At 37.9% G+C, this 16,104-nt stretch overlaps 1 protein-coding gene and 1 long non-coding RNA gene across 2 annotated transcripts; one reads left to right on the top strand and one right to left on the bottom strand.

The window, feature by feature from the left end:
* Window positions 1-1,128: 1,128 nt before the first annotated feature.
* LOC114143944 (uncharacterized) lies at window positions 1,129-12,417 on the bottom strand. The gene is made up of 3 exons (XR_003595359.1): window positions 12,158-12,417; window positions 11,992-12,047; window positions 1,129-1,320 (listed from the first exon to the last, which is right to left on the bottom strand). It is a non-coding gene; the product is annotated as an uncharacterized LOC114143944 (long non-coding RNA).
* Window positions 5,073-6,084, top strand: LOC114143942 (hepcidin-like). The gene is made up of 3 exons (XM_028016357.1): window positions 5,073-5,252; window positions 5,331-5,408; window positions 5,743-6,084. The coding sequence occupies exons 1-3, from the start codon at window positions 5,166-5,168 to the stop codon at window positions 5,839-5,841; spliced, it is 264 nt and encodes an 87-aa protein (XP_027872158.1). The 5' UTR covers window positions 5,073-5,165; the 3' UTR covers window positions 5,842-6,084.
* Window positions 12,418-16,104: the final 3,687 nt, after the last annotated feature.

Genomic DNA, 16,104 nt, shown 5'->3' with positions numbered 1-16,104 from the left:
ATTTTTGCCGACTTGTTAAAGACGAGCAAACTGGCCAATGCTAAACACTCAAATCTTTGTGTCTTGTAATGTCGTGTCTTCATATTGACAACTGTTGTGGAAATTGCTTGACAGCGGAAAGACAAATAATTGATCATTTTGCATACGTTTGCAAATACATTTTACATACCTCTGGATACCTTGTGGATAGCTGTGAAGTGGAAGGAAAATGGTATGTGGTTTGTTTTATTTTTGTTGTACCGACATTTTAGGCAGTCGGTGAAAAAAAAAAAAAACAGGTCTGTTTGCAAGAGACGTTTCTCAAGAGAATGAGAATGGGTCTCATTCCATTCAGATGAGACCAAGGCAGAACTTTTTTAGCTTACAAGTAAAACTCTGCGTATTGGCAAAAAACCAACATCGAATAACACCCTGAACGCACCATTCCCATGATCAAACATGGCGGTGGTAGCATCATGCGTACAGGCTGGCAAAGAGCTGCGACTGCATATGAGCAAGTTTGTTCGTCGGAATGGCCCAGCTAAAGTCCGCTCCCAATTCCGATCGAGTATTTGTTGCCAGATTTCTATTCACAATCTAAATCCGTTTGACTGATTTTGAGTTATTTTGCTGGTTCTTAAATATGCAAAGCTGGAAGAAATGCAACTCTAAAATGTCCTGTCGTACTTGCTTTAGAAGTTGGCTAAATCCTACTGACTCTGGAAACAAATGCACAGCACACATGTCCGAATTTTTATTTCTTGTGTTTTGTAAAATATTTTGAAACCCATGTATAATTTTCCAGCTATGCGCTACCTTACGTAGCTTATCACGTAAAATCCACAGTAAAATCCATCAGAGTCTGGAGTTGACATAACACCTTCAAGAGGTACGAATGCTTTCTCAAGGCACCGCATATTCTCCAACGAGGAACCAGAGAGGAAGATCTTTTTTTTTATGATAAAAGCAAAACAGTTTTTGTTGTTGTAACCCAGGTTAACATAGCCCTCACTAAATATAAGCCTTTTCATAAAAATAGCTACAAAATGCATAAATAGAAAATAAATAAAGAAATAGAGGATAAATTGGTCTTAAAATAACTAAAAATATAAAAAATAATAATAATTACAGACATTATAAATGCTGTATTTCATGTTATGATATTTTATTTAGTTTAAAAACGTACAAAACACACTTATTTTGTCAGCAGCTAAAAACGGTCAAGTGTGAGAAAAATCTCTTATTCTGAAGGGTCACGTTGACGTGTAGCCCATGTGACTTGCTCCAGCCAACCGGGTCGCTACGTTCTCTGGCGCTGGAAGAAGAAGCTGAAGAGTTGTGCTGTGAAAGAGAGAGATAAGAGAAAACCGACGATTAAAAAGTACCTGCTGTCTGGAAACCTTGTTCCATTTTTGGAGGAGGAGCTTTCTGCATTTTACTTTTTACTGACTGCGTTCTAACTAACTTAAAAAGAACACTAAATAACTAAAATAGATTTAAAACAAACAGACTGTAAATTAAATAGATTTAACAGTATCGACTTGAACTTAAATAGAACTATAACCTTGGTTTAAATAAATAGTATCCTTTAATACCAAACATTAGGTTTAAATTTCAAACAGGGATTAAATAAAATATTCTGAAAGAAACGGGGAAACTATTTTGGCTTGAATTTTGTGTCATTGTATGTCAACCGTTTGTAATATTGTTTTTACAAAACAGCATTGTTGTTTTTTCTTTTCAGCAAATGATAAGCCGGGAGTTTGAACTTATTTTCTGGCCTGTGGTCATTAATACACACATTTCTCTACTCCCTTAGCCAAACCTAGCGCTGGTCTTATTGTCTGTCCTATTCGCCGTAAACACATCGCGAGTGTTACAGTCGCTCTTGTTAAATTATTTAATTGCCACCGAAAAGCGGCGCCCTCTGACTCCGCGCCGAGGACACGATCCGCTCCCAGTAAAAAAAACCTCCGCGCGTCACGATAAGCCCCGCTTTGTTTCCAATACATCCAAGGGAAGAAAAGAAAAAACATGTATTGGACTAATTACATTGCCCCTGCATTAAATTTTCTTCCTGTGCTACACATGTTTTGGCAGAGTTCCCAGCATTGTGTCAAAGTGTCTCACGGCTCATGACTGCCGTGTTAAGTGCCAGGCAAGGAAAGAAGGAAGGGGGGGAGGAACAGGAATACAGAATAAACCAATTATGACTTGGTGCGACATATGGGCATGCGATTTTCCCATGTCTAGAAGGAAACTGAAAATCTTGAGAGGATTTAAACGCTGCTGTTGTTTTACCAGAAAGTGTGCCTTTGCAGTTTGAAAGTTTTCAAAAGTTATTGGAAATGTAGATGTGACCAAACTGTTTAGTCGAAGTTTTGACACTACGCCACCATGCATAACTCCAGAAGCAGATCATGTTGGGGGGGAAAACAAAGATCCTGCTATTGCATTAGTAAGATCTTATTCAGGCAACATTAAGCTATCTCGTCTTGGTTTATGGTTTTCCTGACATGGCGTTGTTCAACTAATTATCCATATCCAGAGGCAGTTCAATAAAAAAATCAGCATACTTACACTCTTGACTTCTCTAAATCATGCCGCTGTGTTGGGGAAAGGTTTAAATGTTCTATATTTTACCGAACATTGTTTGTGTCCTTTAGCTCGATGTTGAAAAGCGTCCGTGTTATCGCTGTGTCGCTTTTTACAGTCCTGCACTTCAGCAGGGTATGGCTTTTGTTCTTCAATGCCTCAACTTCTAGTCTTGTGTTACCAAAAGGTAACAGTAAAAAATAACTTTTATCAATAATAATAAAAAAAAAAAACATGTTGGCATAGCAACACTGACTAGTTCAGGCAAAAATAAAGGATCATACTCCACTTGATTATAGGTGGCACAGCCCAGAACCCTGCTAAACTAAGTGATGGATTTACTGTATCCATCAGTAAATCCATCTGATGGATGCAGTGACAATAAGGAGACAATTAGGACAGCAGCAGACGCTGCTGTCCAGCATCTGTCGCAGATTCGAATCCCGACCTTTGCCGCATGTCTTCCCTCTTTCATTACCTACTTTCCTCTCTTAGCACTTTCTAAGAAAAGGCCACTAGAGCCTAAAAAATAAATCTTACATGTATAAAATAGGAAAGTTTGCAGGATCTGGTTTAGTTTATTATATAACAGTAACAATGTTTAAAAAAAAAACCAAATATTTGTTTTTCTTCTACCTGCATTATTATTAATAATAATGCAGGTGGAGGAACGTCTTACTCCCTATGCAGGTTACTTAACCTACACAGGGACTAACATGTGCAGGTGAGTTAATAAAACAGTCTATTACAAAACATACATTAAAAATATCTATATAGTGTATATATATATATATACACTCACTGTACAACAATATCAATAGTGCTAAATGTCAATTATATTTGCATCTGTAGTCTGAACTGAAGCTAATTTGCTAAGTTGTTACTAAAATTGTGCAGCTGAGCAGACGTGAAGCAGCGACTTCACACACTCTAGAGTCTGACAGCGAGTGGAATAACCAGAGCAAATGAATTCATCATAAATAAAAATCAGAATGAAGCATTATTAGGACCTGCTGTGTCAAAGGTATGTTGAGATTTAAAAGGGAAGCAAAAATGCCTCCAACCTGCTATAAAAGAAACCGCACAACTAAGTTGCCAGTTTGGTTTATATATAAATTATGAATATGAGAATAAGAAACATCTGCGTGTTTGAGGATTTGGACAGGTGGAGTCAGAGGTCAAAACGTGCGCTGATTTTGATGTCGGTTCGTTTTCGGCTGTTTTATTACTCAATGTAAAAAAGGTACAGGGCTTCAAACAGCTGAGCGTCTGTTATTTCACCACTAACATGGTTGGCTGAGGCAACTTGATATTTCTTTCTGTGGGACAGCAGCAACAGAAATGTGGCAAAAGAACGGTTACGTTTTTCAACGGCGTTTCTCTTCCTACATTGTGAGAAAACAATATTTTAGGTTGAAGATGGCGTCTTTAAACTAAGAGGTTTTTATTCCCCTAGCAATAAAAAGAGTGGAGTTATATAACGATGTAAGCGCACGATCTTTAAAATGATATATGCACTTATTTTTTTCATTTGGTTTGTGTTTGCAGTTGGGTCGCTGTAAAACTGAAAGCCGCTCATTAATAAGTTTATCCGTTCAATATAAATGCACTAAAAGTGTTCACACACCCCTTGACATTTTCCACACATTTTATCACATTACAACTACGAGCTGCAATGTTTTGCATCTGACAGACAAATATAAAGAGGCAGAAAAAAATATATATGCTCACACGGCTATTTAAATTTAAAAAATTCAAATCTGAAAAACATCAACAAACCATCAGCATCATGAACATCCAGGATCTAAAAAAAAAAAGTAAAAATGCGAAATTTATCTTATGAAACAGCTCTTCAGAGTTTGAACAAGAGTATTAAATCATAATTTAGATTTGTTTTTTTTTTTTTTTTTGTCAGCCATCTGTGAAATGGCTGAAAATAGGCCGTGGTAATGTAGAGCTACTGAGCAAATTAAGACAAAAATGTACGTTATATTTGAAATGGCATTAGATTATTCATAGGAAACAAATCTGCGCAGGGCAAAAAGTAAAACATTAAAATAAAAAGTGGAATTAACCGGTTCCATAAAGGCAAACATCCTAAGCTAACACGGCTCTTTGCTGAAGCATAGTTTTGGTTTCAACATTTTTGACTTCACACAACTTCAGCGAAGTTCACAGATTTGGGGGGGAAAAAAGTGCAAAACTAAAAGGTTGAATTACACTTGTTTTTATCCTCATTTTAACTAAACCACAGACCCTCAACTGCAAACATTTCACAGCAGGTCGATAGTTCAAAAGATTTCTGCTCAGTTGTTACATTCGCTGCACGTTGCTTTAAAGAGGGAAGAAAGAAAACAGTCACATTTCCAAACGCACCACTGTTTTTGTTTTTTTTTTATGAATTGAAACTTTTGAACCACTCGCCTTCGCAATTCTTTTTGAAATACTTCCCTTCTGCTCGGCCGACCGACGTTGCAACAGACACCCGAGTCGGTATAAATACCAGCACTCTGCTCACATTCAGACATCGAGGTCGAAGTGACTCAACTTTGGGTTCCTGAAGCTCCAGCCGGAAAAACGACACTCTGAAAATGAAGGCGCTCACTCTTGCCGTTGCCGTGGCCGTCGTGGTGGCAATCATCGGGGTTCAGCAGAGCTCTGCCGACCTGGTGATTGAGGTAAGGGCTTCATCGACACCGATTTGTAGTTTGTATTACTGATGACGTTTGGTGTACATTAACAAAACTCTTTTACAGGGACCTGAACTGATGGACGGATTGACCAACGGCAGCCCAGCTGCTGCTGGTCAAGACAACCCAGAGGACTCCTGGAAGGTAAGCTGAATAAAGTACCGTCAGTCTGACTATAGACAGATTTAGATGTCAAATTATTGATAAGGTTCTCTTTTTTGCTTTTCGAAGTATGATTCTTTTCTTTATTTGCACTTGAACATGTTGAAAATGACGTCTACCTTCCTAAATATTTTAAATATTTTTAAAAAACTGCCTTTATTGGCCTTACAGCTGCATTTTACATATAGATATCATGGCTTTGTTTGTGAGTTTCTTATTTGTAACGCTAGTAGTTGGGAGGCGCGTTATTAAATAGGTTGTGGATTTTCAATTGATTTATTCTTTTAAATGACATTTGTTTTATGTCCCTACACAGATGCCGTACACCTCATTCCAGAGGCGCGCCCGTGGCTGCCGTTTCTGCTGCGGCTGCTGCCCCAACATGAGAGGCTGCGGCATCTGCTGCAGATTCTGAGAAGCCAGAAGAAAACTCCAACTACAGCTAAAAATAAAAAAATCACTTCTCTACATTCGCTCATTTAGATGTAGTTGAATATCGCGTTACTTTTTGAAGGATGTGAGTGGATTTCATCTTTTCATCCATATCGCTTGTGGAAACACGCAGACGTTTCCTGCAAAAATACAAATCGCTGCAGAAGGTGCTGATTTGAGCAGAGGTGTGATTTTTTTTGGCCGTAATAAATGTTACCCCTCGATACGTTTCTTCATGTGTGTGCTTCTTCGGGTTTGGGTTTGCTGGCGGGTTGCTAAGCTGTTGCTAAGTTGCAAAAATAAAACCTCTTGAAAATCTGCTTTTATACCAGACACTGCAGCACACCTTCAGGAGTTTAGTGGCTGTTTTTGAACATAACAAAATTATGAATTTTTATACCTATATTTTAATTAATCTATGGAACTACAATAATCTCAACAACCATTTCATTTTCGTTTCTTAGCTTGCTTCTTCCCAAACTAAATATCTGCATATTTACTGCTGTCGATTGCATTCCACTGTAGCTGTAATTCTCATAAGATTCTGCATCTATTTAGCAAATTGTAATTCTCATTCACAAAATTTAACTTCTGTTATAGTCAGGCTCATTTAGATTTTTCAGTACTTTTTAAACAAAACTAAAGTTCCTCAACTAAATCTCCTCAAAGCTCAGAGGTTTTCCAAGTGGGGCAAAATTTTCTCTTTTTAATAAGCTCCTCTCATGGATCTTCCTCAGTAAAGCTAAATCTGTAGTAATTATATGACCATGTGAGGCGTATACAAAAACTTTACTTAAGTAGGAGTTGTGCTACTTCAACATATTTTTACTCAAAAGTAAAAAGTAACTGTCCAAAAATTGCTCAAGAATAAAAAAGTGTTTTTTAAAAAAGCTTCTCAAGTAGCGAGTAAGTGGATGAGATAATCTGATTTGACGTTTTAAAATGTCGTTAGACAAATAAACCAACAATGTTAAATTATTAATTGTGCTATTTTAAAGTCTGAAATTTAAAAAAACTATAATAATGTATAAAAAATAAATAACCTGATTGCCAAACAACAGATCAAGGCACGAGAAACACTTTCCCAACTTTTTAAAAGAACGAAACGAAACATAAAACTTAAACAAAACTTGTATGAGTTGGTAACGCAAGTTTACTAGGAAGAGAGAAATATAAAGGAAGAAAATATCGTTAGAATAACAAAACAAACAATAAATCTCACTTTAACTCAAACTGTAGCTGATTGTATCTCATGCATTTCTTGTTTTTCCTTCATTCAGCTGAGTGGATAGCGTATCCAGAAGTTTTACTTGAGTAAGGGTAGTGATACTTTACAAAAATATTAGTCAAGTAAAAGTAAAACGTACAGTGTCGTAAAAACTACCAAAAATGCTGTTTCTCACCCCAAAAAGTTACTTAAGTAAAAGTAAATAATGACTATCCACCCATGTGTTTGGGACATTGTAAAGTCGGACATTATTGATGTTGTTTGGGGTCAACGTCAAACAGGTACAGCGAGTGAAACAGAAAGTCTTAGTCTAAGAAGGCTTTCTGTTACATTTAAGTCATTGTAATTTTTTTTTCTTAGCTTTAATCCTACTTTGTCATCGGGAACTTCAATTTTTCACCTCTAAATCGGTGGGAGATTGATATGGGCGCAAAAAAGACCGATGCAGAACAACAAATAACTATGAGGTAGGTTTTTAAAAAAATCTTTTAAATGGAGAGTTGTGCACATGGAATTAGTTTCCTTCACTCAGATGCCTCTAAATAAAATCCAATACAAGGCCACTTGCATATCCGATACGTATCCGTCCAGGTCGCATTCATTCCACCTGGACGTCACTGGCACTCGACAAACGTCGCTATTCTGTGTCCTGATTCGCGCAAGCAGGAAGAAAAACAACAACTACGACGGACTATAATGAGGATCAAGTTGTTAACATGCTCCTCCGGTCGGACAACAACTTCAAGCGTGCAAGCTATGTTCCACCGTGCGGGACACTTTCAGGTCGATAGCCCGTTCTCAGTGGAGAACACATGCCGGTCGCATATATATGGAAGTGTGAACGGCCACGGCAAAATAAAATAAATAAATAAATCTGATTTGACCAAAAAAATTCAGAATTTAGTCACTTCAAGCTGCAGTGTGAACGCAGCATAAAAATCAGGAGAGAGCATCGGAGCCTGCTCTGTAACACCTTGGATGATGAGATCAAAACAAAGATAGACTTAAAAGTGAAAGCAAAAAACGCTCTAATGCAATGCACAGTTCAGTTGTCAGTTTGGCTTTTCAATAAATTATGAACGAATATGACAATAAGGAACATCTGTGTTTTGGGGAGTTGGACAGGGGGGTTGGATAAAAATCTGCACTGATTTTCATGTCAGTTTGTTTTCGCCTGAAAAAACATACAAGGATTTACACCGAGCTGTTATTTCACCACTGACATGGTTCAACTTTATATTCCTCGCTGTGTGACAGAAGCAACAGAAATGTGTCAAAAGAACAGTTACATTTTTCAACATGACGAATGTTATGGAACATAAAAAAAATACTAAGAAAGTTTTAATATATAATTAACGCATCTGTTTGCAACGCTGTTAAAAAGTCTGAATTTGTGTTTAAAAAAAATGAGGCCATGATCAATCATCATTTCTATTTTTCCCCCCCAGACATTTCATACATATCTAGAGCACGTAAAATATGTATTTTTAAAAAGGTAGAGTTAACTGGTTCCATAAACAGTTTTGGTGAAATTCAACATTTCTGAAACAAATCTCACACGCAATGAACACATTTAACTAATGGTGTGACTTCCCACAACATAAACATCAGTGAATCTTGTTAACTGGCAAAAATGGCAACTTCTCTGGTAGGAATCTCTTGTCGTTTGCTCATCCACCTCCTTGAGTTGTTTGCAAGAGTTGAGAAGAAGACAAAAACACTCCAAAGCAAAATGTACCAGATCCAACAGTGCAAAGAGAATTGGTGTCAAGAAATGGAGGAAACAAATTGCCTTATTGTGTCATCTTCCAAAATTAAACAAAAATAAATAAATAGGGATGCACTATATTGGATTTTTGGTTGATATGCGATATACTAAAACTTTTGGCCAATATTATTATTGGCCAACATTTGGCCAATAACCGATATTTTTTTCCTATACCTACTTCCTGAAACTATATGGCTCTCTCTACTGTGGATTACAATCACTGCATCAATTCAGCAGTGCATCCATCCATTTTCTGTTCACCCTTTGTCCCTAGTGAGTTCCCTTTTCTAAATAGCTTATTTTGTTCAGTGTCTGTGTGTTTGTTTGGATTATTCTCATTTCTGCTTTATTTCAGTCGGAGTCGTAAGTCTAGACATGCAAGTTTGTTTTTTCTTCCGTCTAGTTTTGTAGTTTATTCTTAAGATGTTTTTATGTTTCTCGTCGTCACTCCCGTCAAGTTCCAGTGTTAGTATCTTGGGTTTCGTCCTTCCTCATTACTTAGTGCTACTCATTTTAGTCCTCATGTTTAGTTTCTTAGTGTTCTTATATACTTCTATTAATTTTATTAGATCACCGTTTCTCCTATTGATTCCAGTTTCTGTTCAAAGTCAGCTCAGCTCACCTGACACGTTCCCTATCGGAGCTGTTCCTCATGTTATTGTTAGTTTACCAGGTTTACGTGGTGAACTATTAAAATCCCATTGATAATAAATCACTTTAGCGAAACGCCTGCACACAGCCTCTGCAAGAACTTTCATTACATTTGTGTGCGTGTGTCGGTCTGACGAAAACCCTGAAGATTACATCATCAGCAGACTGTAGAGCGGTACGCTGCGTCTCATGCAGAAGAATAAAAATTATGCAACATCTAGAAGAACGCTTTTCTGAACTACTGAACATGTAAACTGACTCGCTTACTGAAAGCAGAGACTAAACGTGCAAACTGTCTCTACTGTGGCTCAGATTTCTCAACATTTAGCAGATCCACTTCTGCCTTTTAGAAGTGAAAAGAACTTTTATACTAAATCTACAAAACAATGAAGGAATAACTTTCTGTTCTTTTAAACAAATTCAAAGTTGAAATGTAACATTCAAACTTTCTGCATATTGCTTATCTCTCCCCTACAGTGGGAAATGCCGAGCTGATCCCATAGCTTGCTCCTGGTTGTGATGCAACAGCTGCTCTAGTGGGTATAAATACCAGCACCTTCCCTACGTCCCGTCATCAGGCAGGAGGAATAAAACTCAGAGCAAATCCTTCAGATTTTAAGTACTTCACCCAATCAAGATGAAGACGTTCCCCATCGCCGTCGCGTTCATCCGTGTTCAGGAGAGCGACGCTGTTCCAGCTGTTGAGGTAAGAGCTTCATCTGAACCTTATACCGTAGAAATGTTGCCATGTTGATTCTAGATGCACTGAATGAACTGTTTAACAGAGCTCTGATCTGGTGGAGCTGCAGACGGACTATGGCATATTCGATTTATATCAAGATATACCCGAGGACTCAATGGATGTAAGGGTTAACTGGATAGATGAACAAATGGGAGTATTTATGAAGGGATTTTTCTTAATTCACTTGTGGGCCAAGGAAGGGAGATGTGGGGGATGTTAATGAAACCCTCTCCTTGTGTCCCTCAGACGCCGTACGAATCAGTCCAGCTGCGCGGTCGCCGTCGTTTCTGCTGCGGCTCCAACATGGTTCTCTGTGGAACCTGCTGCAAGTTCTGAGGACGTCCTGCTGCCGCCGTAGCAACAACATGAACGTATAAAAAGCAACACAGCATACTTATTGCACAAGTTTTCAACCTGTTAGCACATTTTTACAAGGTGTCAGAGGATTATGTGTGATTGCAACACAAGGTATTATTTTTACTTAATCTCTTTGTTTGAGATGAGCTGATATTACAATTGTATTTGAAAACAATCGATTTTTTTTTTTTTTTTTACAATAAATGATATTAAAATTCCCTAATCTTCTGTGTCTTTAAGGGCGGTGGTGGATTTAACATGTTTTTTTGTCACCTTTTTATTCGTGGAATCCGTTCTCATTTGGAAACATTTTAGAATGTCAAGTTTTTTGAATTACAGAAATCAGAGACCTGCGTTAAAGAATGTGGATACTCAAAAAACAAAAAAAAAAGACTATTTTACGCTTAGCAGAATTTTGGGTAAATAAAGTATACAGGAACTAATATAAATCATCATTGAGGATTTAGTCGTCAAATTGTGTGATAATAATCAGTTCAAAAACACTTAATTACTTCATTTCAAATACTTCATTTGTCCAAGTATCTTCAAAGAACCAATGTTAATGGGCGGAAAGGATCTTTGGTATAGCAGTCAGTGTTCCAAGAAACCTGAAGAGGCCTCTGACTGAAAACTATTACTCAAAACAAAATTGTCAGGATTTATGAAGCAACATTATTATTAAAGGTAGAACACCGACTCACAACCTGCCTTGAAGCTGAACTTTGTTGAATTTGAAACTTTAATTTTTGTTTATTTACTTTTAGGAAAGTATGGTTTGTGTGCCTTCATTTTTGCTTCTGAGGATTAGGTGACAAATACTCTCGTTTTGAGAGAGCATTTGTCTCTCTTTATAAAGAGATTTTCATAAAGAGTAAAAGCTGACTTGCAGCTTTTACATAGAGAGGCGTGTGCCTTTCCAAATCAAGTCCAATCAACCAAATTTACCACAGGTGGACTCCATTTGATTACTTCTAATGGGAGCCGTCTATGAAACAACTACACACAAAAAAAAATAAACAGAATTGATTACATTATTTCCTCATTTTCCCCCCCAAAAAACTCAATTCACGTCTTGCTTAAGTAACACGGGGGAAGAACCAGATTGTGACAGAGGACTTGGCCTTAAAGCCAACTGGTAGACGTCTCAAATATCATCAAATATCATTTTAAAATATGAGCTAACCGTTTGGTTCTGCGGTGCCTGTGCTACAACTCCAGCCCTTCAGCACAACCTATTAATTTAACCGAAAGCATTTAAAAAAAAAAAAAAAAAAGCACCCAGGTGAGAGCAAAATATGCAACATCAGCAATCTGTAATACCAAAAAGAACAGTAAAGTGTCTGCCGACAATAATAAAACCACTCAAGGCAAGATGAAAAACTGTTACCTTAATCAGCCACAACAGCGTACAGATGCTGAAGTAAAGAACCGCTGAAATGCATCCTAAAAAGCAATTAGAAAGCACGTCAGAAAGAGAGTAGCAACAATATAAAAAGCGACCCAACATTACACAGAACCAAACACTGGTGACGACAAAAATCCATTTATCCTACCAGCAGCTCAAATGTGCAGGGTCCAAATGTTGGCGGCGCCAGCGCTCAACCGACAGATCCAACAATGGACCGGACTCTCTAAACCTGGCGGGCACACCTGGTGCCTACACACACACTGATGAGCCCGACAAATGCTGCGAACGGAAGTGAAGGTGGAGAAACGGGGCATGATGCATTCAAGGGCCAGAAACGGGTGGGAATTTACAGCCATTTTATGTAAACACTGTTCTCAACCTAATGCGCCACCCGGTTCCACTTGGTTCCACTTTCCTCTTTATTTTGCTTACTACACTTTAGAATTTCTGTATTTACATTATAGTTGTGTCCTCCACACTGAGAACATGAAGTTTTGAATCAGGGGGAGTCTTGGCGTTTGCCAAAATAGAAAACCTACAGAAATGAACACATGCTGTTCCAATGAGGTACAGAGTAAAACAGAAGATCTTTCGTAAATAATTTAGTTTAATTACATTTTTTATACTGAGACACCACCAACAAGTGGAGCTTAAAAGCAATAATTAAATATCAACATTTGTAAATTTACCTGCTGATTTACTTGTTTTTAACATTTCAAGACAAAGTCATAAAACTGTCATGACTGATGAGATGCTCTGAAAATAGATTTCATAAAACCTGGAAAATCTTTCATGATTTTATTTATTTATTTTTTCAATAAACCCACAACAGAGGTCCAGGAATATTGAAATCTTGACATTGGTTTTTGTATGGTCTAAATGTACATCTTTAACACATTTCTTGCTACATACCTGGTCAGTGACAGTATTTACGGGGAGGTTGGTTGTTTGTTGGGTGGGGTTTATTTTATTTTATTTTATTTTTATTTTTCCTTGTTGGAATTGTGATTAGGCTTTTCACATAAAAATGTGAAAAGCCTAATAAATATACTAAACACCAAACTGTCATCAACTTTGTTGCTTCCAGACATTCTCACTTCATCTTTTCTTTCTTCAGTATCCAACAGAAAATGAATTTTCATACATAATTCACACACTAGTATTTGCTAAATCTGGTTAAATATTCATCGGGTAGCCTAAATGCTTTGACTGATTTTTGGGGCCGTTTTCTCGGTCAGCACTTGAAAGATCACCGTCAGAATATTGTGGACCAATTTCACTTTGGCCACAAAGAAACACGTCCAATCATGCGCCTTAAGCTCTCAAAGATTTTGGAGTCGTCGTCAGAAACGGAGGAACCCGACTCCCTCCCCGTGCGGACAGACTGTTCTCCCTCGGATTAGAACGTTCTCAGTCGCACCCTCTCATCCCCCGAAACAACAACAACCACGATGAACAAATTAAAGCTTCTGGGCCGGAAATCTCCGCTTTGCGGGAAACGGCTCGGATTTATCATCTCATTTTCAAAGATAACAAATCACAGACGTTTTATTTTCTTGCTTCCCCTTGTTGAAGAAATGCGTAAATAAAAAAAAACTCGGTTTACAGGTAAGAACATCCAGAAAACATTTTTTGCTGCCCTCCATCCACGTCCTGCCATTGTACGGAGCCCTCTAAGGGACATGGGGAATTTTTTTTCTTTTGCGTTACCTCGCAAAACTTTTCAGTGTTTTGCACCAAACAGTTTTTACTGTTAACAAGTTTTTATTATTAAAAACACGACAAACTAATTATGGTAAAGGGCCGCACTGGGTTAACTCGGGGAATCTCATCTGTCCGTTTATCAATCAACTCCAAACCTTTTCTTTGTTCTGTCACAATTATCGATTTATTCCATTTTGATGATCAGGTTCCAAACTTTGCAAGGACTGACCGCCCCGCTCATCTGCTTCCTAATACACACAAAGCCAGTATCCTTCCCATTCATACCTGGTGACGTCACGCCCACATCGACACACCCACCACACAAGTGTCAAAGTCGCCTGCTCCTGTCATATCAATAATTACTTATTTCATTCATATGGCTCTTACAGAGCCTCAGTGAAAACTTGTTTATTATTATTAACTGTTTGGTGCAAAACACTGATTGAAAATCGATTTATTTTTTCCTGCATGTTTATGTCTGTTAAGGCGAAGATGGAGCGGCACTGAAAGCAGCTCTTTAAACCATTCAGGTTACGAACACAACAGAGACACAATCAAAACTGTCAGATGATTTATTACCCGCGATAATAACTCAGAAATAGTCCAAATTATAATGTATTTTTATTTCTTTCCTACTTACGGAAGGTTTCTGTTTATATCGTAGGTTTGTGGTGCCTTTCTATCCTAAAGAAAGATATAAAACTTCAGATATTTCACAAAAAGATACTAACATTCATGGAAAAACCTCACATAACCTTATATTAAAGCAGAAAGTACGGCGCCCACCGTAAGAAAGGCTTGCAGTGTTCAATTATGCTGCATAACTGACCAGTACAGTATTGCGAGGGAACGCAAAAGTTTTGCGAGGTAACGCAAAAGTTTTGCGAGGTAACGCAAAAGTATTGCGAGGGAACGCAAAAGTTTTGCGAGGGAACGCAAAAGTATTGCGAGGTAACGCAAAAGAAAAAAAATTCCCCATGTCCCCTAGAGGGCTCCGTACCATTGAACACTGGAGGGGGGGACACAAAGCTGCTGCAGTAAATACTGTCAGTGGTTACGCAACAGCTGCCCAAGTATAAATACCAGCTGATTTCTCACATTCAATCATCAGCCTGACATAAAGGCCAGAGTGAATCTGTTGGATTCAAATGTACAAATACTCATAGACAACAACTCAATTTCAAATGGAAATGAATTCTTAGTATGCAGTTTGTTTCCTTAAATCTGTTTGTTCAATCGGGTTAATAGGTAATAAAAATGTTTACGTCGTTTTAGTTTGACTTCACTAATTTCCCCATCAGCCTGTGAATTAAAACCAGGAATTTTTAAGGTTCCCGCAGCATCAGAGGATCCTCTCCAAGTGACGAGTCGCCGGGCGGGACACAAAATGTCGGCGCCACAACGTTGACAGACTTCGCTTGCTCAGAGGATTTCACCGGAAATGGCCGACTCACAAGAAAGGTGCTAGAGCGGCCTAGTCAAACTCTGGACTTAAATGTTACGTAAGTTTGCGTGGTAATCTAAAACAGAAAAAAAAATCTGAAACAGAAGACACTTATCCACAAAGACCTGCGCCACTTAAAGCCAGTTTAATCAGGTTATAATTTGCTGCAGTTGTACTAACCTATAACTAACTAACATAACTAATAACTCCTAACTTCATGATGATGAACCCACGCACGAGATGGTAGGTAAGTAGAAACAACGTTTAAGCAGAAAAGTAATACATTTTATCATTGAAGCAAAGCTTTTATCATAAAGCATCAAAGTGTAGCTGCAGTTTGTACTGTTTTTTTTTGTTGTTGTCATAATGGCGTGCATGAGGAGAGAGACTGTGCTGTCTATTTTATGACGTTTCCATCAAACAGACATATTCACAAAATCTGTCATTTTTGTTGCTCTGCACCTTTTTGAACCATAAGACGTTTATCTCTGCAACACGGAACTAAAAGAAAAAATGGGCATGTCTCTTTTTATTTGGTGCATCCAAGCGTCTGATTTCAGCTGTATGTAAAAAAAAAACCCCAACACTTTACGCCCCAGTACTTGTTAGAAACGACTTCCTGCCATGAATGTGTCTAGAAGCTTCTTGAGAAGAAAAAAATAGAGACATTTGTTTTCACTCCTTGGGGTTTTTTTGGGGGGTTTCTTTTCATCGACAGAAAGACTTAACTCGCCAAAATGCCATCTTTGTACAACTCACACTACATTGTTAGGTAAACATTTTACAAACTTTGCTAAACTTGTAAAATGAAGCAACATTACACACCTGACTTGGCTTCTGTGTGAGGGGGTTTCTCAGCGGGTCAAGAATGTCCTGACTTTCCTCTCCGTTCCAATCAAAGGAAAATGAGAAACTGAAACATTTGTGAAGGAAAGCCATGGTTT

Source organism: Xiphophorus couchianus, chromosome 5 (genome assembly GCF_001444195.1).
Source record: "Xiphophorus couchianus chromosome 5, X_couchianus-1.0, whole genome shotgun sequence".
In the NCBI taxonomy this organism is placed as follows: domain Eukaryota; kingdom Metazoa; phylum Chordata; class Actinopteri; order Cyprinodontiformes; family Poeciliidae; genus Xiphophorus; species Xiphophorus couchianus.
Note: the sequence above shows the minus strand (reverse complement) of the source record. Positions and strands in the feature narration are given on the sequence as shown.

Coding starts and splice junctions, on each gene's coding strand:
- LOC114143942 (XM_028016357.1), top strand. CDS start 5,166: ATGAAGGCGCTCACTCTTGCCGTTGCCGTGGCCGTCGTGGTGGCAATC. Junction 5,253..5,330: donor CTGCCGACCTGGTGATTGAG/GTAAGGGCTTCA, acceptor ACTCTTTTACAG/GGACCTGAACTGATGGACGG. Junction 5,409..5,742: donor ACCCAGAGGACTCCTGGAAG/GTAAGCTGAATA, acceptor GTCCCTACACAG/ATGCCGTACACCTCATTCCA.